Source organism: Gobio gobio (assembly GCF_949357685.1).
Source record: "Gobio gobio genome assembly, chromosome: 12".
NCBI lineage: Eukaryota > Metazoa > Chordata > Actinopteri > Cypriniformes > Gobionidae > Gobio > Gobio gobio.
Genome location: NC_137105.1, coordinates 53,785,467 through 53,809,814, shown reverse-complemented (window position 1 = coordinate 53,809,814; position 24,348 = coordinate 53,785,467). Strand labels below are relative to the sequence as shown.

Here is a 24,348-nt window from a genome sequence, read left to right as displayed (position 1 = left end):
AGGAATCGTTGCAGCTCTTTGATGGTGATGGGTAATGGCCAGTTGGCAACGGCATCCACCTTCCTCTGGTCCATGGTGACTCCCTGAGGAGTAATCACATACCCAAGGAAGTGGAGGGTTTCTTGATGGAACTCACACTTCTCGAGTTTTAGATACAGCTGATGATCCCGAAGACGTTGGAGAACTGACTTGACATGATGGCGGTGCTCAGACAGGCTGGTAGAATATATAAGGACATCATTGATGTAGATTATAACGAACTGGTTCAGATAATCTTTAAATATCTCATTCATAAACCCCTGGAAGACAGCTGGAGCATTGGACAGCCCGAAGGGCATGACGCGGTACTCATAGTGGCCTGCAGGAGTGATGAATCCGGTCTTCCACTCATCTCCCTTTCTAATTCTAATTAAATTATAAGCACTACGGAGATCAAGTTTAGTGAATACCTTAGCACCACGAAGCTGTTCCAAGGCGGCTGGGACCAGAGGAAGAGGATACCTATACTTGACGGTGGAGTTATTGAGGGTCCGGTAATCTATACAGGGGCGCAAGCCTCCATCCTTCTTACCGACGAAAAAGAAGCTTGAAGCAGCAGGGGAAGTAGAAGGTCGGATGTATCCTTGGTGAAGTGCCTCCTCGATGTACTCCTCCATGGCCTTCTGTTCTGGGATGGACAGTGGGTAGATTTTACCACGCGGTAGGACCGCCCCAGGCAGTAGGTCAATCGCACAGTCCCATGGCTGATGTGGTGGAAGTTTCGTGGCCAGCTGCTTATCGAAGACATCCTGGAACGCCCGGTAACTGTGAGGAATCTCATGATGGTCGTTAATAGCTGGGCTTTCAATGGAGGTGGTACACATGGAAATCTTTTGGACGGGTAATGAGTGATGGTGAGACACCCTTTTAACCTGAGATAAACAACGTGAAAAGCAGTTACTTCCCCATTGACGAACCTCTCCCGTAGACCAGTTGATATCTGGAGAATGAAGTTCCAACCACGGGCGTCCCAGGATGATATCTGCCGTAGAACCCTCCAACACCAGAAAAGACAATTCCTCTTGATGAAGACAACCAACTTTCATTGTTACAGAGGGGCTGCGGTGACATATCCTCCCACGACCGGGCGGTCTGCCGAGGATGGAATGCACTTGAAGAGACTGCGGGATGGATTCATGGCGGACTTGTAGCTTTTGAAGAGTGGAACAGGAGATAAAGTTACCAGCGGACCCAGAGTCGATTAGCGCTTGTGCTGGAAGAGAGTGCTGGCGATGTGAGATCTGAACAGTAGTGTATTTCAGTTGAGAAATGGGTGATGGAAGATGCACTGTACTCACCGCTGGTCATGGGGGACGAACTGGACAAGAGGCTAGCAGGTGGCCAGCAGATCCACAGTATAGACACAGGTTGTTAGAGATTCGTCTCTGGCGTTCAACTGCTGATAAATGTGCAGAACTGAGATCCATGGGTTCTGGTGTTAGAGGGTTGACTGTGGTGGAAGGACGAGGAGGAGGCAGTGCAGGTTGAGCGAGCAGACAGGCAGTGCGGCGTTGGTCCACTCTGATGGAACGCTGAATGAGACTTTCCAAACCAATGGCATCATCATGAATGGTGAGTTGTAACCGGATCTCATGATCTAACCCTTGCCGGTAGGCGGTGATTAAAGCCGGCTCATTCCATCAACTAGAGGCTGCTAAGGTTCGAAACTGAAGGGCATATGTAGAAACAGATGACTTGCCTTGTCGTAGATGAAATAATTGATCATGAACTGATAAAGCATTAGCGACTGGAGAAAATACAACCCGGAAGTGACTAATAAAGTTGTTCAGGGTCTCAGTCACAGCTCCTTTCGCTTCCCAAAGCGATTGTGCCCAAAGCAATGCTCTTCCAGTGAGAAGGGAAATGAAGAAAGCTACCTTAGATCTCTCGGAGGCGAATTGTGATGCGTTCATCTCCATGAACAGCTCGCACTGCAGGAGGAATCCGCTGCACTCCCCCTCCTCGCCTGAGAAGGGCGCTGGCCGGGCCATGGGACTGACAGAGGCAGACGAAGAAGGATTGATGGCGGGTGAGGAAGTGACAGGTGAGGATCCAGTGGTGAAGATCGGCGTGGAAGCTTCTCCGTCGCCGTGACCAGATGGTTCGTGCATGTTTGGTCAGGTCTTCTGTCAGGGTTGCTGAATGACACAAACAGGTAAGTTGAAATGATATTTAGTGAACATAAAATGGTCACGGCAGACAGGAAGAAGTGATGAGATAACTGGAACGGTAACAGATGAAGTGTTCTGAATGAGTCTCTTATCTGATGCAGGATGGAAGTCGGGATGATGAATGTTCTAGGCAGGTGAACTGAAGAAGGCAGGCTGGATGAGGAAGGATCGTCGGATGAAGGAACACAGGTAAGTCTTCTGAAGGTAAGGATCGAGTGAGTGAGTCAGTATGGCGATGTAGTATCGACGAGACCTAACGATGACTGAAGGAACTGAAGGTGCTTATAACAGGAAGTGCAGTGATGGGGAATTAGGGACAGGTGATGAACACAGGTGCGATGAATTAGAACTCGGGTGAAGCGGAGCGGATGGGCGGAGTGTAGAGGTCTGGCACTGACGCTGATGTATCTGTGACACAATTATCTTTCTACAAAACAAAAAATCACTTTCTACAAAACAAAACTCCAGAATAATTTCTGACAAACTTTGATATTAAATTAAAAAAATACCATTAGGCTATAATATTTAAACATCAATATGAAGCAAAATACGTTTGACTGGTACTATATTTATAGCATCTGAGCAGACATGTGCGAATAAAAGCTTTATTGAAGTGACACTATAATCTCTTTTACAATGAACACATTATAATCTGTCCAAAACAGGCCAAATAAATATTTTCTAAACAGTCTTGGGTGTATGACATTTAATGTTGCCCGCAGGACTCATATTTAAACGGTCTTTTTGCGTTTAATATTCACAGATGGTAACAGAATAGTTGCTCTTAGAAATTAATAGCATTTCATGAGGAGAATAAATCCAGGATTACTGCTCAAACACGTCTCAAAACGATGTAGCTGAAGTAACGTTACAGCGCTTCACTAGATGTGTTTGTATGAGTTGATGTGGGCGTTGATGCGGGGATCGTCAGTTTTGAATCTGAAAGAGTGCACTCTGAGTGGGCGTGGGCGCATTAGCGGATTATGAAGTGGCTCGCGGGTGACTGACATCAAGCTCTTTTCACACAGATTAAATAAACACAGAATATTTGTTTTCAATTTGGTTTACATTGTTTAAAACCTGACATTTCAGCGTTTCTTTAGACCTATGTCTCATGTTTGTGAGACAAGTATTCACTAAGCTAGAGGTTCTTTTCTGAAGACTATCTGAATGAATGTCTTTGAGAGAGAGGCTGCAGATCACGCATCATGTTCGTTTTCTTTATTTTGCAAAAAGCAAAACATTTTTTTTTTATTGTGCTATGAAGATATAGTAAATATAAAAAAATATATAATGGAATTTTGAATGGTTGTATAAGGGGTGGGTAAATAACAAGCTTTTGCTTCAGCCCGCTCCTTTTCGAACACGTAATTAATTGATGGTTATTCTTAGATATTGTTTTTTTTATGTGGTAACACAATTATTGTATGTTCATATTTTACTTTATATTGAAAGAAAGAAAGAAAGAAAGAAAGAAAGAAAGAAAGAAAGAAAGAAAGAAAGAAAGAAAGAAAGAAAGAAAGTCTAACAGTAGTATTCAGGTACAAAAATGTAATAATTAGGCTTAAATGTAAAATACTGTAGAAATTAAATATAGATTATCTTTGTTAAATTTGTATTTTGTTGTTTTAATAACATTAATGACACAGACATCAGCAGGAATATTAGGCTGCTGTCACTTTAAAATGGTCCGAATATACTGACACACATCTGGTTTCTTTCTCAACTGTTCACATGACCGAGAGAATACTAGCCTGGAGAGGTATTTTTACAGTTTTGTGTGTCCAATCGATCGCAAAACTGAAATCAATTTGGTGTTTGCGTGCTATGAAACACACATTTCTCTCTCTCTCTCTGCTTCCGGCGTGAGTGTTGGTTGCGAGTGGAGTGGACGGTTGTGAGCGTGGGTGGATTTACTCGAGTGAATCTCTCTTTTTTTTTTTCTCTCGGTTTGTGTTCTTTATTTTTTGTGTGTGCCTTTGGGGCCTCGTGCTACCTGGTTAATCAGGGAAACATGACGGCCCAAAGTGCGCAGGGTTTGGGTTCACTCATGTGGCGCCATACGGTTAAAGTGGTGTCCGCTGCAGGTGTTGAGGAATGTTGCATGGCTGTTGGAGTTGGTGTTGGTGGTCCAGTGGGTTACTGATATGCAGAAGGTTGCTGATTCAATCCCAGCGGTCACCACCAGTGTGTCCTTGAGCAAGGCACTTTACTCCATGTTGCTCCAGGGGAATTGTCCCTGTAATAAGGGCACTGTAAGTCGCTTTGGATAAAAGCGTCTGCCAAATGCATAAATGTAAACGTAATGTAAATGTTGGAGTGGTTGTGGGGCATGAATGTATTGTACCTGCCTCAAGGATGAACAATGCCATGGTGATTTTCCTCAACAGTTTTGAAAAAGCGAATGAATTAGTTGAGCATGGTATTATGATCAGCGATGAGTTTGTCACTGTGTTTCCCCTCTTACTACCATCAAAAAGAGTTACTTTATCCAACGTTCCCCCTTTTCTTAGTGATGAAATATTAACTCAGGCGTTGTCTTGTTACGGAAAACTGGTATCCCCAATCAAAAAGATTGCGATCAGAAGTGAATCCCCTCTTTTGAAACTTTGAAACTCTTTTAGGCGTTTTGCATATATGGTAGTTAAAGATGATGCCGAGTTGGAATTGTCACTTAATTTTCGAGTTGAAGGATTCAAGGCTGGAAAGGGCTCCGGGGAAATTGCCAAGCAGCTTGGTGAAAAAAGGTCCACTGTTGGAGCAATCATTAGAAAATGGAAGAAGCTAAACATGACTGTCAATCTCCCTCGGACTAAGGGGCTCCATGCAAGATCTCACCTCGTGGGGTCTCAATGATCCTAAGAAAGGTGAGAAATCAGCCCAGAACTACACGGGAGGAGCTGGTCAATGACCTAAAAAGAGCTGGACCACCGTTTCCAAGGTTACTGTTGGTAATACACTAAGACGTCATGGTTTGAAATCATGCATGGCATGGAAGGTTGCCCTGCTTAAACCAGCACATGTCAAGGCCCGTCTTAAGTTTTCCAATGACCATTTGGATGATCCAGAGGAGTCATGGGAGAAAGTCATGAGGTCAGATGAGACTAAAATAGAACTTTTTGGTCATAATTCTACTAAACGTGTTTGGAGGAAGAAGAATGATGAGTACCATCCCAAGAACACCATCCCTACTGTGAAGCATGGGGGGGTAGCATCATGCTTTGGGGGTGTTTTTTTGCACATGGGACAGGGCGAGGATCTGTACTGTATTAAGGAGAGGATGACCGGGGCCATGTATTGCAAGATTTTGGGGAACAACCTCCTTCCCTCAGTTAGAGCATTGAAGATGGGTCGAAGCTGGGTCTTCCAACATGACAATGACCCGAAGCACACAGCCAGGATAACCAAGGAGTGGCTCTGTAAGAAGCATATCAAGGTTCTGGCGTGGCCTAGCCAGTCTCCAGACCTAAACCCAATAGAGAATCTTTGGAGGAGCTCAAACTCTGTGTTTCTCAGCGACAGGCCAGAAACCTGACTGATCTAGAGAAGATCTGTGTGGAGAAGTGGGCCAAAATCCCTCCTGCAGTGCAAACCTGCTGAAAAACTACAGGAAACCTTTGACCTCTGTAAATGCAAACAAAGGCTACTGTACCAAATATTAACATTGATTTTCTCAGGTGTTCAAATACTTATTTGCAGCTGTATCATAGAAATAAATAGTTAAAAAATCATATATTGTGATTTCTGGATTTTTTTTTTTTAGATTATGTCTCTCACAGTGGACATGCACCTACGATGACAATTTCAGACCCCTCCATGATTTCTAAGTGGAAGAACTTGCAAAATAGCAGGGTGTTCAAATACTTATTTTCCTCACTGTATATGTTTTTCTATATCGTCATAAATATTAGGGATGGGCATTTTTGTCAATTTCTCATTTCGATCATCGATAGGTCTCAAAAACGAGTACTCGAGTAATTGGGGGCGGGGCATGTGCAGGGGGCGGGGCATGTCCGTTATTGAGATAATGAAAACTGTTATGAAAATGGTTGTTGACAAATACAAACGTGACATGAAAACAGGTATATGAAAACATGAACATATAAAACAAAAAATAACTGCTTGATTATGATGCATAAATGTCTTTGAAAAAGAAACATCTTTATAAAAGGACTCAAATAACCAAGTCAGTAATATCGAGCATTGTCTTTGAGCTGAAACTGTGGAATAACACCACCCTGCAGAGCTTGCTAGCTGGTTAATAAACTCAACCAAACGTACCCTATATCAATGTTAATATGAAGATTATTATGAACCTATTACGACATAAATCAACACAAAAGGACGTGAATGCGCACGTGAACTTCAGCGTGCTAGATTTTACAGGCGAAGGGTTTGAAACGGAACATTTTGAATGCGCTCTTCCCTTAACCACGCACGATACACGGACAACGAAAGCACACAGAAACAACATTTTATTAAAATCCTGTTCTCATTATAATGCTTTGACAGATTGACTCTGCACATCATGCACTTAATTGTATTATTCATGATCGAAGCGTTTACAGACATCACTGCGCGTTTTCAAACTCATAACGAAAAACAACTTTAAATAAACTAGGTCTACTGTTAAAAAAAATATGAGAACAGTATAGCACTGCTGCATTACTAATGTCAATGATTCTGAGAAAGAAATAGCCTATCTGAAAAGAATATCTGTCTCTAAACCATGTCGAGCTCGAGCATTAATGCATTTGAGCTGAAACTGAAGAGAATGAACAGCCGGTATAACGGCAGCGCGTTTCTATCTTATTAAGCTCAACCAAACGCGTTTTATATTAGATTAATCAGATAAACAACATAAAGGTAATCTTCTGCATCTGCAGAAAAGGACGCGAATGCGCACATGAACTTCACGCGCTAGTCTGAGTGTTCTCGCTAGTTTCTCTGAGGATAAGCTGATAAACGGGGAACTAAGCACAGATCATTTAGCAGCATTTTCCACGGTGTTCTCATTATAATGCTATGACAGATTGGCGCTGCACATCTTGCACTAACCATTTAATGATCAGTGATTCCAGACATCACTGCAGTGCACGCCTCTTCACTTTATTTCGCCGCGGTCATGAGGCGTGCTGTATAACGCCAACCAATCAGACCTCCGGTACCGCGCAAAACGACGCAATAACCAATAAAAAAAGAGACAAATATTTTTTTTTTCAGGGCGATCATCGTTCTCATGATCGATGATCGCTGTCACGTTCGAGTACTCGATTACTCGACCACTGTTGCCCATCCCTAATAAATATCATTATGGCAAATATTCTTGAAATATGGTGATATAACTGAGGCTATATCGCCCACCCCTACCAACAGCGTCAACCAACCCCGTGATGTCACAGGTTATAGTTCTGCAAGATGGCGGCGCCTTTGCTACAAAAGCTCTAACAAAACATCTTTTTTTCTTTTAAATGGTGACATTTATCGTGTTTGTCTATAAGTTTTGATAGAGTGTAAATCCATTTCCTAAATAATGTTAACTTGACTGACTGCTTCATTTCCACATTAAAATAATGAGAAGGCACATCATGAGCCCTTTAAGACTCTGAGCTTGTTATGCAGGAGAAAACCTCTCATTTAGCAAATGGTGCTGATTCATTATTAAACATGATTCTTCATTAGTGAATAATTCACACTCACAGAGCTTTTGTGCAGTTGCTCACAGCTGGTATCAGTCTTCTTCTGCCCTCGGCTGATGTGTTGTATTTCCTGAGGTTCAGCTCATCCAGCGGCTCCTCTGAGATCTGAAGCATGTAGGCGATTGTTGAGCAGTGAGACCGAGAGAGTTCCTTCACTGAGTGTTTGTCTGATTTCACAAACTCCTGAATCTCTCTGGACAGAGTCTGATCTTTCACTTCCAGCAGACAGAGGAACAGATTGATGGACTGATCAGCTGAGAGTTCATGTCCATCTTTAATCATCTGCTGAATGTACTGTGTGATTCTCCCGATGCTCTCTGAGCTTTTCTCTGTGTGTGTCAGTTGATCCTGTAAGAGCCTCTGATTGGACTCCAGAGAGACGCCCAGCAGGAACCGCAGGAACAGATCCAGCCGTCCATTCTCACTCCTGAGGGCTTTATCTACTGCTGATGTTAGTAGATCATACAGAGAGTCTTTATCAGATCTGTAAAATCTGAATTCCTGCAGTGGTTCCTTGTTCTTGATCACATGAGAGTAAAACAGATAGAAAGCAGCGAGAAACTCCTGGACGCTCAGATGAATGAAGCTGTAGACTTTCCTGTGATGAATCACAGATTCCTCCTTGAAGATCTCAGTGCAGATCCCAGAATGCACTGCGGCGTCAGTGACGTCTATGCCGCTCTCTCTCAGGTCCTCCTCATAGAACATCACATTGCCCTTCATCAGCTGTTTGAAAGCCACTTCAGCAAGTTTCACAATCACTTCTCTGTTGGACGGCAGGAGTTTCTCTGGATCTCTCTCTTCATACTTCTGATTCCTCATGTTGATCTGAATCAGCAGGAAGTGGATGTACATTTCAGTCAGAGTTTGAGGGATTTCTGCACTCAGATCTTCCAGGAGCTTTTGAAGCACAGTGGATGAGATCCAGCAGAAGACGGGTATGTGGCACATGATGTGGAGGCTTCTTGCTCTTCTGATGTGTGAGATGATTCTGCTGGCTTGATGCTCGTCCCTGATTCTCTTCCTGAAATATTCCTCCTTCTGAGGCTCATTGAATCCCTGAATCTCTGTCAGACGGTTGATGTATTTGGAGGGGATCTGATTGGCTGCTGCTGGTCTGGAGGTGATCCAGATGAGAGCCGAGGGAAGCATCTCTCCTTTCATGAGCTTTGACATCAACACATCCACTGATGAAGTCTCAGTCACACCAGAAACTTCCTTTGACATCAACACATCCACTGATGAAGTCTCAGTCACACCAGAAACTTCCTGAGCGTCTGAAAACCTCAGTGTGATTCTGCTTTCATCCAGACCATCAAAGATGAACACAACTTTACACTCCTCATAAATCCTCCAGATCTTGTCCAGATCTTGAAGTTCAGGATGAAAGTCCAGCAGAAGTCTGTGAAGACTGTACTGATGATCTCGGATCAAGTTCAGCTCTCGAAATGGAAGCACAAACATGAAATCTACATCCTGATTGGCTCTTCCCTCGGCCCAGTCCAGAATGAACTTCTGCACAGAGACGGTTTTTCCGATTCCAGCGATGCCTTTAGTAAGAACAGTCTTGATCTGCTCTTTCTCCTCATGTCCTGGTTCAGGTGAGGCTGTAAAGATGTCATTGCAGTAGATTGGAGTGTCTTGTGAGTGTTGTGTTCTGGCTGTTTTCTCCATCTGTAAAACCTCATGTTCTTCATTCACTCCTCCTCTCTCTCCCTCTATGATGTAGAGCTGTGTGTAGATCCTGTTCAGGAGGGCTTCATTCTCCTGGAGTTTCATTCCCTCAAATAATCTCTCATACTTGTTCTTCATGCTGGTTTTGTGCCGGTCTTTGACTCTCTGGAGCTCATCATTCATTGGTTGAGGAGAATCTCCAGTCAGATCCTCTCTATCCACTCTGATCAAACAACAACAAAGAACAGGTTAAAAATATGCAGAATAAAAGATTTAAATATATACATAAAATGTAAACTTAAATTATACAGTAAATCAATAAAGATCAATCTTGTATTTTCTGTGTAATTAATGCATTCATGTCAGCTTCAGTTGAACACTTTTCACAATGCACATTGATCCAGAGCAGCTTCACAGAAAACAGAGAAGTAGAAAAACACAGAGAAAAGGAAAAGCGTGTCTTTCAATCCTCCAGCGAGCAGCTCAAGGTGACAGAGACCAGGAACAAACTCACTAAGAGCTTTAAGAGATGATGAAGAAACCCAAACCTCATCCTCAATCTGACACCAGAGATTCTGTCAGACAATAAGTGTCTTATATCTGGACATTGGGGTCAAAGTTCATCACTGAATGTTTGTCCACAGATTTGAGGTGAAATCAGAAATAAAAACCGAACTCATCTCTCTGTGTGTTCAGTGTTTCTGAGTCTCATATTAAATGTCGTCTCTAAGTTACACTAGAGCAGTTAAAGGGATAAAGGGACCCGTTAAATTCAGCCAAACATGAGAATCCAGTCATTATTTACTCAACCTGATGTTGTTCTAATGGCTTATGATCTTGTTTCTTCTTCAGGCCACAAAAGGAGAAATGTTGATAAATATCCTGCTCGTGTTCGTCTGTATAATGGCAGTAAATACTGACCGGCTTCAAGCTTTAAAGATTTACAGAATGATCCCATCAGACTCGAGCTCTATAATCAAAGTGTTCTGAGGGATATGAGAGTTTGGTTAAAAATAAATAAATAATAAAAAATGTAATACTTTATTATTTATCTTAAATCCTGACCTTGTCTGTTGGTGTGCTGTGAACCAGGAAAAGCACACAAGCACCATTTTGAGAAATCAAGATGAATTAAGACACAAACACGTCTAAAGACCCTTAAAGGGGTCATATAATGCCATTTTTGTACAAGTTAATATGAATCTTTAGTGTCTAAAGGAAAAGTTTGTAATATACTTTAGTTAAAAATGCTCATTAGTATTGTAAGAAAACACTCATTTTTCCTGGTCACAAACAGCTCTGTTTTCAGCAAGCCATTTCAGTGCATGTGCCCTTAAATGATAATGAGCTTTGCTCACCCCGCCCCTCTGTTCAGGGCGTTTTGACACAGCACACGTGGACCCGGAACAAGATGGCGGCCCCAACGAAGTTCGACAGGTTTCTGACGTTTATAATGATTCTGAATGGTTGGGTATCGTAATGTCACTTTGATCTATCTTTGTACTGGCAGGGTAGCGTAGTGAGATACGAATGCTATGTGTTTACTGATGTGTACGTTAGTTCATTGACAGATTGTAGTGTTACCACGTTAACTTTATCCCCAGCGTACACAGTTTGTAATAACCATAACGCGGTGTTCATTATAAAAGTGGGATTATGAATTATATTGAGAACGTCATTCACAGAAAGCATGTTACAAAAAATGTAACTTACCCTGTTAACTTTAGCCGCATTCATCGTGAAGCATGTCAGCGATTTGCAAAGATTAATATAAAGGTTAATAAAACGTTACACTCACTTCTTCTGGAGGTGCAGCAGGAACACCAATAGGGCAGAATGGGAGAGCTTCCGATTGGGTCTCCTGTTAATTGCCAATTAACTTGAGTGTGTATATAAGTGTGTGTGTGTGTATCATTAGAGGTTACGCTCTCTGTGGGATAGACATTCCCAGAGGCGTCTCCATGCTCCATGCTTTGTTGCGTCTCCATGGCGTTCACTTTGTTATTTGCACTACCGACTGTTTATTAGAGTCACAACTGTTTACTTATGCATCTTGCACTACCATACCATAACTGGATTATGCTCATTTGCACTGCCGACTGTTATTTACAGTACCAACTGTTTACATTTGTATTTTGCACCGTACTTCCAACTGTAATTTGCAATCACTTCCACTGCACTTTACACTTTTTTCGGATAGCTTCTGTCCATAATTTATTGCACTACCTTAATCCACTGCCATATTCCTCATTTTAGCCTAACATATCATTGTATACCTCTATCTGTAAAATTCTGTTTATAGTAATAGCCATCTGTATATTATATTATATTCATAGTAAATATCCACCTGTAAATTCTGTTTATAGTATTAACCATCTGTATATTAGATTATATTCATAGTACATATCCACCTGTAAATTCTGTTTATAGTATTAACCATCTGTATATTATTCACTGTACATATTCACCTGTAAATTCTGTTTATAGTAATAACCATCTCTCTATTTATAGATATATTTATATATATTCAGTACATATCCATGTCCTGCACTTATGCAAACGTTGTATATCCTGCACTTGCTGCTATTGCACTTCTGGTTAGACCTAAACTGCATTTCGTTGCCTTGTACTTGTACTTGTGTAATGACAATAAAGTTGAATCTAATCTAATCTAATGCTGGATGTAAGCACTTACTGATTATTTTCTCATTTGTTTGTATATCTCAAGTCATGTAGCATATATGTATATTTTGTTATATGTTCATTCATTCATTGTTTACCCCTAGACTTTTGTTTGTTGTTGTTCTCTGTTTGTGGTGTCTTTATGCACAGTTTAATAAAACACTTTTCTTTGATTAGACCAGGGGTCTTCAACTAAAATTGCTTGAGGTCCAGTAAATGAACCCTCCTCACCGGCAGAGGTCCAGACAATTATATACCTAAAAACAATAATTTATGTTTATTGCCAGACTAAAGAAATTAGTGTAGTGTAGCATTTGTTCTTAATTGAACAAAATATAATATTTTCTCATATGGACAAAACATGTCTGTCACAGTGTCTGGTTGTGTTTCCCTGGGTTGTCACTAGAGGTCCTCGTTCTCACGGTGTCTTTCACATTTTGACTTCAATTCCCAGCATTCTGTTTGTCACTCATCAGTTTATTGCACTCAGCTGTTTCCCATCACCTTGTTAGATCTGTGTGTGTATATATATATACCCTGTCTGTTTTAGTATGTGTCACGGAGTCCTTGTTTGTATCACCCCACTTCCGAGTTCTGTTCTTGCCGTTGTTTTGTTGCTGTTTATGTTTGATTGATTTGTTGGATATCGACCTATGCCTGGACTGACCACTGACTTTGGATTTACCCTCAATAAATATCATACGTACTGAATTTGGATCTTCTATCTTTGTCTTGTGTGGGATCGTGACAGAAGGACTCCGTGCCCCCTAGATCCAGGGGTATGTATTCCAACTTCTCCTCCCCAGCCACCGAGCGGGAGAGATATGTTTGAAGGAACACGCCTAGTCATTTTTCGTGGGACTCGGGGAGGTCGCAGAGGGGTTGGTGGTCGAGAGGAAGTCCAACACCACTTTCCACCATGGCCCCCATTCGACCCTGGGCTCGTGAGAGACGGACCGGAACCACCATCTCGCCGTTACAGACGGAGAAGAGGGAAGAAGAACACGTCTGCCAATTCAGAGACTGTTCAAGTCCCGTCTGCCCAGTCAGAGACTGCTCACTTCACGTCTGCCGAGACAGAGACTGTTCACGTCCCGTCTGCCCAACCAGAGACTGTTCATGTCCCATATGCCCAGTCAGAGATGGTTCAAGCCACGTCTGCCCAGTCGGAGACAGATCGGGAGATGCCCATTCTCATGGCCGGGGGGGCACTGATCGGCTATTTAGAGCGTCTAGCTCGGATCCTGGAAACACCCTTCAGACCTTCAGTGTTGTCTGTTCCTGAGCCGGAGCCAGTGCCTGTTCCTGAGCCGGAGCCAGTGCCTGTTCCTGAGCCGGAGCCAGTGCCTGTTCCTGAGCCGGAGCCAGTGCCAGTGTCTGTTCCTGAGCCGGAGCCAGTGTCTGTTCCTGAGCCGGAGCCAGTGTCTGTTCCTGAGCCGGAGCCAGTGTCTGTTCCTGAGCCGGAGCCAGTGTCTGTTCCTGAGCCGGAGCCAGTGTCTGTTCCTGAGCCGGAGCCAGTGTCGGTTCTTGAGCCAGAGCCAGTGTCTGTGTCTGTTCCAGTTCCTGAGCCGGAGCCGGTGTCTGTTCCTGAACCAGAGCCAGTGTCTGTGTCTGTTCCAGTTCCTGAGCCGGAGCCAGTGTCTGTGTCTGTTCCAGGTCCTGAGCCGGAGCCAGTGTCTGTTCCTGAGCCAGTGTCTGTGTCTGTTCCAGTTCCTGAGCCGGAGCCAGTGTCTGTTCCTGTTCCAGGTCCTGAGCCGGAGCCAGTGTCTGTTCCTGAGCCAGAGCCACTGTCTGTTCCTGAGCCGGAGCCAGTGTCTGTTCCTGAGCCGGAGCCAGTGTCAGTTCCTGAGCCAGAGCCAGTGTCTGTGTCTGTTCCAGTTCCTGAGCCGGAGCCGGAGCCAGTGTCTGTTCCTGAACCAGAGCCAGTGTCTGTGTCTGTTCCAGTTCCTGAGCCGGAGCCAGTGTCTGTTCCTGAGCCGGAGCCAGTGTCTGTGTCTGTTCCAGGTCCTGAGCCGGAGCCAGTGTCTGTTCCTGAGCCAGAGCCAGTGTCTGTGTCTGTTCCAGTTCCTGAGCCGGAGCCAGTGTCTGTTCCTGTTCCAGGTCCTGAGCCGGAGCCAGTGTCTGTTCCTGAGCCAGAGCCAGTGTCTGTTCCTGAGTCTGTGCCTGTGCTTGTGTCTGTTTCTGTGTCTGTTTCTGAGCCGGTGATGTCTGTTCCTGAGCCGGAGGCGTCTGTTCCTGAGGCCTCAGTGACCGCGACACTGGCCATTATGGCCACAGCCATGTGGTGTGTGTGGGCCATGCACACACTTGGACCGGTGGTGTCTGTTCCTGAGGCCTCAGTGACCGCGACACTGGCCATTATGGCCACAGCCATGTGGTGTGTGTGTGGGCCACGCACACACTTGGACCGGTGGTGTCTGTTCCTGGGCCGGTGGTGTCTGTTCCTGAACCGGTGGTGCCAGTTCCCGAGCCGGTGGTGCCAGTTCCAGTGCCTGAGCCGGTGGTGCCGGTTCCAGTGCCTGAGCCGGTGGTGTCCGTTCCAGTGCCTGAGCCGGTGGTGTCCGTTCCAGTGCCTGAACCGGTGGTGTCCGTTCCAGTGCCTGAGCCGGTGGTGTCCGTTCCAGTGCCTGAGCCGGTGGTGTCCGTTCCAGTGCCTGAGCCGGTGGTGTCCGTTCCAGTGCCTGAGCCGGTGGTGTCCGTTCCAGTGCCTGAGCCGGTGGTGTCTGTTCCAGTGCCTGAGCCGGTGGTGTCTGTTCCAGTGCCTGAGCCGGTGGTGTCCGTTCCAGTGCCTGAACCGGTGGTGTCCGTTCCAGTGCCTGAACCGGTGGTGTCCGTTCCAGTGCCTGAGCCGGTGGTGTCCGTTCCAGTGCCTGAGCCGGTGGTGTCTGTTCCAGTGCCTGAGCCGGTGGTGTCTGTTCCAGTGCCTGAGCCGGTGGTGTCTGTTCCAGTGCCTGAGCCGGTGGTGTCCGTTCCAGTGCCTGAACCGGTGGTGTCCGTTCCAGTGCCTGAACCGGTGGTGTCCGTTCCAGTGCCTGAGCCGGTGGTGTCTGTTCCAGTGCCTGAGCCGGTGGTGTCTGTTCCAGTGCCTGAGCCGGTGGTGTCTGTTCCAGTGCCTGAGCCGGTGGTGTCTGTTCCAGTGCCTGAGCCGGTGGTGTCTGTTCCAGTGCCTGAGCCGTTGGTGTCTGTTCCAGTGCCGTGGCCGCCCGAGGGAGAGTCTCCACCCTGGCCGCCTGAGGGAAAGTCTCCACCGCCCTGGTCGCCCGATGGACTGTCATCGCCGCCCTGGCCGCCAGACGGGCCGTCGTCTCCGTCCTGGCCGCCAGATGAGCTGTCATCACCACCATGGCCGCCTGAAGGGTCGTCTGCTCCGCCCTGGCCACCAGATGGACTGACGTTTCTGCCCTGGCCAGATGGACTGTCGTCTCCGCCCTGGCCGCCAGATGAACTGTCATCTCCGCCATGGCCGCCTGAAGGGTCGTCTGCTCCGCCCTGGCCACCAGATGGACTGTCGTTTCCACCCTGGCCAGATGGACTGTCGTCTCTGCCCTGGCCACCAGATGGACTGTCGTTTCCACCCTGGCCAGATGGACTGTCGTCTCTGCCCTGGCCGCTAGATGGACTGTCGTCTCTGCCCTAGCCGCCCGATGGACTGTCGTCTCCGCCCTGGCCGCCAGATGAACTGTCATCTCCGTCCTGGCCGCCAGTTAAGCCATCACCCCCTGTCCTTGTTCCTCGCCATGGACCTGGCCCACCATCCCTCCCCCTGATCCTCCACCTTTCCACCTCCCTCCTGAATTCTTGTATTGTGTGGTAGTTACGTTATGGAGCGTCTGGTAGCCGCTCCGTAGGGAGGGGGTACTGTCACAGTGTCTGGTTGTGTTTCCCTGGGTTGTCACTAGAGGTCCTCGTTCTCACGGTGTCTTTCACATTTTGACTTCAATTCCCAGCATTCTGTTTGTCACTCATCAGTTCATTGCACTCAGCTGTTTCCCATCACCTTGTTAGATCTGTGTGTGTATATATACCCTGTCTGTTTTAGTATGTGTCACGGAGTCCTTGTTTGTATCACCCCACTTCCGAGTTCTGTTCTTGCCGTTGTTTTGTTCCTGTTTATGTTTGATTGATTTGTTGGATATCGACCTATGCCTGGACTGACCACTGAGTTTGGATTTACCCTCAATAAATATCATACATACTGCATTTGGATCTTCTATCTTTGTCTTGTGTGGGATCGTGACAGTCTGGTCATATTGTTAAAGAAAACATAGGTATCCTTCACAAAATTGATCTAATTTTGTTGTTGTTCTGTTATGTCCTTTAACTTGCTTTGGTACAAAATATCTAAATTCAACCAGTAACCATGTCTGACAAAAATATGAAGAACTAAAAATGCCTTAATCTCTAAATCTGCAATGAAAATACATTCATTTCAACATCACTAGCAACTAAAGTGCTTTTTCCTGCTGAACTTAAATAATAACAAATAATAACAGTCAATGAACGCAAATGTTTCCACTTTTGACAACCGCAACAGAATCAGAGCAAATGAGACACACAGGCCTCGTACAGGATGCAGGAAGAATAAATGAAAAAAAAAATTTCACCCATTCATCACGGAAAACTCGGTTTTCAGCTTCAACTTTCCTAATTTTCGAAAATGCCATTGTTTTTGCGCGCTGCTTCTGCTCTGATGGTGTGTTCACAACGGACGCGAATGAAGCGTTTCGTGCGGGTAATTTAAGTCAATGCAAAGACGTGAAAAGACATTATGCGGTGCGAATTAAGCCGTGCATGATGCGTCATTCGCGTCCGGTGTGAACGCACCATCAGTCTCTTCTTCACTACATGCGTGACCGCACGTCTGAACCATGAACGTAGCAACAGTGAGCATAGTAACGTTAACTGTCGTAGGACCCAAACGGTTCTACTGAGCTGCCTGATATAAATGTGATTTTTTTTTTATGGCATGTGGCATATTTATTTCATTACGTCAAAAGGCTTCGTGGTCCGGATGGACGCATTTCGCGGTCCGGAATCGGACCGGAGTCCGCTAGTTGGCGACCCCTGGATTAGACCTTTGCTGTTGGATCCCCCCCTTTTATGTTGCGACTCGAAACGAGCCGGTCGTAACATAAAATTGGGCGCTCGTCCAGGATGCTACATACTTAAGTAAATGCATTATGTTTTAGTGTGTCATCTATGTAAATCAGCAGACTTCAAGTAGTTAGAGTGTTCTCAGTTTGGTTTTATAATCCTTCCATCGAGGCACTATTTGTTGTTTTCATTTGTTATTTTGCCTTTCTTATTTTTGAAGGTTATTCTGGGCGGAGGTTTTAAATCTCTGTCAGGGGTACGCTTCAGGCTTTTGGTTTCATTACGAATTGTTCGTGAGTTCAGCGTTTAAAGCTACCTCGAGTCCGGTACACCTTTGAAGAGCAGGTAGGTTAGTTAGTTTTGGGTTTATAGTTAGCTGGAGTCTCTCATTTTCATATAAGATGGTACTGTTGTTGTCTTTTTCTGTATCCGTGTTTATGATACCTACAGAGGTTGAAGATAATTTGAGAAATGACTTGTGGTAAGTCTTTATTTATCTTAACTACGGTGGCTTAGACTTGGAGCGAGTATATATGACGATTCCTGACGAAGTGGCTGATGGGATTTGTATTTCTCACGCTCTAGGGTTAGCGGTATCTCATGTGTTAGCTTTACGGCGTCTCGCGGGTGTTTGTATTGTTGTTGTTTGCTCTCCTGCTTCTTTTTGCAGAAATGGCGTCGGTAGTCGAAGATTTTAGAATTAAAGAAATTAACGTTACAACAGCAGTTTGAGATGAGAAGAATGGAGTTAGAGTTTGAAAAAGAAAAGGAGGAAAGAGAATTTCAGTTAAAGAAACTTGAGCTAGAGCTGAATGCGAATCCACCTGAAACTCCAATCCACGTGTCACCTATTGAGACTCGGTTTGCTGCACCCGTTTTTGATGTTTGTAAAAACATTAGATTAGTGCCGCTGTTTTTAGAGAAGGAAGTAGAGAAGTATTTCCAACATTTTGAACGTGTTGCAGAGTCTTTGAGATGGCCAAAAGAGTTTTGGACATTACTCTTGCAATGTGTATTAGTAGGGAGAGCACAAGAAGTGTCTTCAGCGTTGACTATGGAACAAAGTGGTGACTATGATCTTGTTAAGTCTGCTGTTTTACTTGCTTATGAGTTGGCACCTGAAGCATATCGCCAGAAATTTAGGAGTCATTTTAAAGCTGAGAAGTGCACTTATCTTGAGTTTGCTGGAGAGAAAGAGAACCTGTTTGACCGTTGGTGTTCCTCTTTAAAAGTTACAACTAAGGAACAACTTAGAGAGCTCACTCTTCTGGAAGAATTTAAAAACTGTGTTCCAAGTGCTGTCGCTATGTATCTTAATGAACATAAAGTGACTAAAATGTCAGATGCTGCCCTTATGGCAGATTAATTTGGTTCTCATTCATCAAGTTTCTAGTGGTCACGTGAGTGATTTGAGTAGGTCTAAGTCTCTCTGTTAAAAATAAAAAAGATGGTTCCACGCCAGAATGTGTCAAACCCTCCCGCTGAAAATAGTTCAGTCATGCGTACAAAAGGTGAAATGGTTTGTTTTTATTGTAAAAAACCAGGACACAAAATCTCAGACAGCGTTATTCTCAAAAAGAAAGACAGAACTGTTAAACCTGTTGGTTTAATTGCGACGTCGACCGTGAATAATACTCATGTTCAACTTGACAAGGTTGAACTGCTGAATAAAACTGAGAATGTTAAAAACAGTGATTTTATGCCATTTCTCACGGAAGGGAGTGTTTCTTTGCCTCATTCTAATGAAAATGTGCCTGTTCGTATTCTTAGAGATACAGGGGCGGGGTTTTTGTTGGAAGGACTGTTACCTTTGTCAGAACATACTGCCACTGGTTCTCATGTGCTGGTCAGAGGGCTTGAGATGGGTTACATGGAAGTTCCTTTACATCATGTCTATTTTGATTCAAAGATTGTTTCAGGAGACGTGGTGGTTGGAGTTCGTGCCATGCTTCCTGTTCCTGGTGTTACTTTCATCCTTGGAAACGACTTAGCCGGAGGTAATGTCTGGGAGAAATCTGATGGAGGTGTTCCACCTGTAGTGGTTTCTGCGTATGAGAAACTAAGCAGTTCATCTGACTGTCCTCATTTATTTCCTGCCTGTGCTATCACTCGTGCAATGACTAAGAAAAATATGGCAGGATGAAACTGACTGTGATCTTAGTGATACTTTTATTGCTGCGGAAAACCCTTCTCAGCTTGAATCTAGTACTGTGTGTGCTAAAGCTGAAGATGTGTGTTCTGTAAATGAAGAACAATCCAATGATCGTGAGACTGATAAGTCTGATTCCATGCCTGACAGTTCAGTTTGTAACCCTGCTAACATCTTTTCTTTGGCATCACTTCAGGGTGTGACTCGAGAGGAGTTGATTCAAGCACAACAGGCGGATGAAACTCTCCGAGCACTGTTTTCTTTAGTCGCTGGGGGCGAAGGAAATGAGCTTTTGTCTGTCCTTTATTTCCTACAGGATGGATTACTTTGTAGACAGCAGTCTATGAGTGCTGATTCTTCACTTGACCCTAGAGTCCAGATCGTCGTACCTCTCATCCATCGTCAAGCTGTCCTCAAGTTATCCCATCAGGGGCTTGCTGGTCATATGGGGGTACGGAAGACGTATGATAGAATTTTGAGGAAATTTTACTGGCCTAGAATCAAGAGGGATGTGATTCAGTATATACGGTCCTATCACACATGTCAGATGACAGTTAAGCCGAATCAAAAGATTCCATTAGCTCCTTTACAGCCTATAGCTGTGGTGACCATTCCTTTCGAACATTTGATTGTTGATTGCGTTCGTCCTTTACCACTTTCTAAGGCTGGACGTGCATATCTACTCACTGTGATGTGTCAATCTACACGTTATCCTGCCGCCTATCCTTTGAGATCCATTACCACGAAAGTTATAGTAAAGGCTTTGACGAGTTTCATGTCTACTTTTGGCATTCCAAAAGTTGTTCAGTCCGACCAAGGCTCAAACTTTATGTCTAGACAGTTTTCTAAAGCCATGCACCAACTAAACGTTAAACACAATGTCTCGAGTGCTTATCATCCTCAGAGTCAAGGAGGGTTGGAAAGATTTCATCAGACTCTTAAGTCGCTTTTGAGGTCTTATTGTGTTGAACTTGATAGTGACTGGGAGGAAGGACTTCCCTGGATGCTGTTAGCTGTTTGTGAGGTTGTGCAAGAGAGCACGGGCTTCAGCCCCAATGAGTTAGTGTTTGGACATACTGTTAGAGGTCCTATGGCTGTCTTGGCAGATGAGTGGACATCATCTCATCCTCCTGAGAACGTGTCAGATTACGTTAGCAGTTTCCGTTACAGACTCTATGAAGCCCGAGCTGTAGCTTTAAGGCAGGGGTGTCAAACTCAAATACCCAGTGGGCCAAAATGTAAAACCTGAACAAAGTCACGGGCCAACATTGAACAAATTAACCTTTTAATATGGACCCAAACAAGTTTTGCTTTAACATTGAATATGGAACAAGCATCGCTTATTACCATACAATATATAATTTTATAGTGGAGACATGCAAAATCGAATTTCAAATGAAAAAACACATCAATGGCATTCATTTATTAAATAAATAAAATTTAAATAAAAATTGTATGCCTCTTTTCTATTTGCAGCCTTCTGATTTAGATACCAAAATAAACTTTTTCCACTGGCTAATAATTTTACAAATAAAATGATAATAAATCAATCAACCATTCAAGCCCATGCCTTGTAGCAAGAAAAAGTGCATAAAGAAAACGTTAATTATTGCACACTGGTCTAATCTGATGTGCCCAAGCCAGATACCTGGCATCTCTTCTTGGATGCTAGTTCATCAATGTCTGGGCTCAAGCTCTGAGCTGAAGAAATCCTCAGTATCGAGTGAAGATGTTCATCAGTCAGACGTCTCCTGTGAGTTGTTTTGGTCATCTTCATCGAGGAGAAAAGTTGCTCGCATAGATAAGTGCTGCCGAACATGGAGAGCATCTGAGCAGCTTGGGTGCGGAGCTGAGGCATTGTGTCAGGGATGAACCTTGGAAACTGTGCGGCGCCCACAGCATCATACTTTGACTTCAGCGTGTCATTGCACTGGAGTTCAATCAGCTCCATTTGGATGTTGGTTGGTGCATTTTCCACATCAACTGCGAAGGGATTACTAAGCAGTTCAAACTTGCATTTCTGGGCATCGAAGTCGGCAAATCGCCGGCTAAACTCAGCGGCGAGAACACTGAGTTTTTCAGCAAACTGTGCGCATGGGAACACGGTGGTAGAGATCTGCGCTTTTATGGATTGGCAGCAGGGAAAATGGCAAGGGTTTCCTTGCAGCATCTGATTCTCCCACAGGCACAGTTTAGTTTTGAAGGCCCTCACTGCAGCGTACATGTCTGTGATGATGCGCCCCCGCCCCTGAAGCTGCAAGTTCAGCGCATCGAGATGGCTCGAGATGTCACAGAGAAAGGCCAGCTCACACAGGAACTTTTGCTCCCGGAGCTCTGCTGTATCCTTCCCTTTGGTTTCCAGGAATTGACATATTTCCTCACGCAGCTCGAAACATCTGTTCAGTACTTTTCCTCTGCTTAGCCATCTCACCTCTGTGTGATACAGCACGTCTGCATATTCCAAACCACACTCCTCCAGAAAAGATTTAAACTGGCGGTGATTTAGACCTTTGGCTCTTATAAAGTTAACTACCTGTGTTACTGTGGTCATAACATGTTCCATCTTTAGGGCTTTGGCACACAGTGCTTCCTGATGTATGATGCAGTGGTAAACAGTTAGCTCACCTGCACAGTTCTCTTCCCGCATCTTCTCCCGAACCATGCCCACCAGTCCACTCTTTTTACCGCACATCGCTGGCGCACCATCTGTCGTTAATCCAACGAGTTTATCCCACGGCAGCTTTATTTCAGTTACACATTTGGAAACCTCCTCAAAGATTTCCTTTCCTGTGGTTGTGCCATGCATTGATTTGAATCCCAATAGCTCCTCCGTAACACACAGATTTGAGTCCACTCCACGGATGAAGACTGACAGCTGAGCAGTATCAGATGCGTCGCAGCTCTCATTCACAGCGAGGGAGAACGCAACAAAATCTTTTCCCTTTTCCATCAGCTGGTCATACAGATTGGTGGCAAGATCACATGTGCGATCAGCTACTGTGTTCCTGCTCAGGCTCACGTTTGAAAATTCTTATTTTTTTTCTGGGCATACGTGGTCACAAACCTTCATCATGCACTTTTTCACAAACTCTCCCTCATTAAAGGGCCGGGCTGATTTTGCGATCTCTGCTGCCACTATATAACTAGCCTTTACAGCAGCCTTGCTTTGTGATGTGGCTTTTTTAAACATATTCTGTTGTGAAACCAAACTTCTTTTCATCTCCTCTACTTTCTGGCTCCTTTGAGTCATGTCCAGGTCCTTGTATCTGTAATGGTGTTTCGTTTCATAGTGTCGTCTAATGTTGTACTCCTTACTTACAGCCACGTTGACTCCACACACAAGACAAACAGGTTTGTCTTTTACATATGTAAACAGATATTCTGCCTCCCACTTGTCCAGAAAGCTCCTGTTTTCTGCCTTTCTTTTTGCCATTTTTGGGAAGGGTTAGCTCGCTGACAGTTGTAGCGTCTATGTTGCTTTGACTACGGTCACAGAGGAGAGAGCGTTTCTGGGTCCTGTCCTGATTGGCGCGCGAAAACAGCAGAGCATTATGGGATTCGTAGTATTAGTGGTGAATGCGCTGTATAATACCGGCGGGCCAGCTCTAGTAGTAATTTGGTATTGTCTCGCGGGCCAAATATAATTACCCTTTGACACCCATGCTTTAAGGAAACTGGGTAAGTCGCAAGGGAAGATGCAGAGGCTGTTTGACCGTAAAGTCAAGCCTAGAAGTTTTAAAGTGGGTGATAAGGTGTTGGCCTTGTTACCCGTCTTGACTAGTCCATTCCAGGCTAGGTCTGCTGGTCCTTACACTGTTATTAAGATTTATCGTAATAACAATTATGTGTTAAGTACACCTAATCGTCGTAAGAAAACACAGGTTTGTCATGTTAACTTGCTGAAATCTTATGTGACTCCTGTACCTTCATTGCTTGTCGATGTCGTGACCGCTGTAGATCTGAGTGTTCCAGAAACGCCTGTGGAGATTGGTCCTTCACAAAGTGCTGTGGAAGGCCGTCTAAACAACTCGGAGATTCTTGCTAACCTGGGTTATCATTTGTCTCATTTATGTGAATCTGAAAAGGCTGATATTATCAAGTTGATAAATTCCTTTTCCTTTTCCGACATTCCTACTCGAACTCACGTCATCGAGCATGACACTGAAGTTGGCTCTGCTCAACCAGTTAAACAATATCCATACCGAGTAAACCCTATTAAAAAGTTGTTACAGAAGGAGGTGGATTATTTGCTTGCTCATAATTTAGCAGAACCTAGTTTTAGTTCTTGGAGTTCTCCCTGCATCTTAGTGAGAACCTGATAACTCTTATCGTTTCTGCACTGATTACCGTAGACTTAACACCTTAACAAAACCTGACTGTTTTCCTTTACCTAGGATCGACGACTGTGTAGATCGTGTTGGTTCTGCACAGTTTGTCAGCAAGTTCGATCTTCTGAAAGGTTACTGGCAAGTACCATTAACACCTCGTGCTAAAGAGCTATCTGCTTTTATTACACCTGACAGTTTTTCTACAGTACACCGTCATGCCTTTTGGAGTTAGAAATGCTCCCGCTACTTTTCGTAAACTCAGCCACTGCGTCTTCAGCGGTTTGGATTTGGGAACATCAGAATGACCGCTGTGTTCGTCATTACACCCAAGAACAGAACACCACAATCGCCATTCTGCTCCAGCGGATCAACAACGGCGGACTGATGACCGCTCGCTCAGGGCGGGTCTGTGTTGAAACCCTGCTGTCAATCAACAATCGTGGGAGGGGCGTACACCGAGTGATGTCACACGGTCAGACGGCTCGATTTGAGACGGGGAAAACATATAAGAT

The 24,348-nt window shown here is 44.5% G+C and overlaps 1 protein-coding gene across 1 annotated transcript in view; it reads right to left on the bottom strand.

The window, feature by feature from the left end:
• Positions 1-24,348, bottom strand: part of LOC307135125 (uncharacterized protein) — a 78,600-nt gene that overhangs the window by 32,555 nt on the left and 21,697 nt on the right. The window contains exon 3 of the mRNA XM_079831321.1: positions 7,911-9,806. Coding sequence (XP_079687447.1) covers positions 7,911-9,806 — 1,896 coding nt within the window. The remainder of the gene's footprint in view (positions 1-7,910; positions 9,807-24,348) is intronic.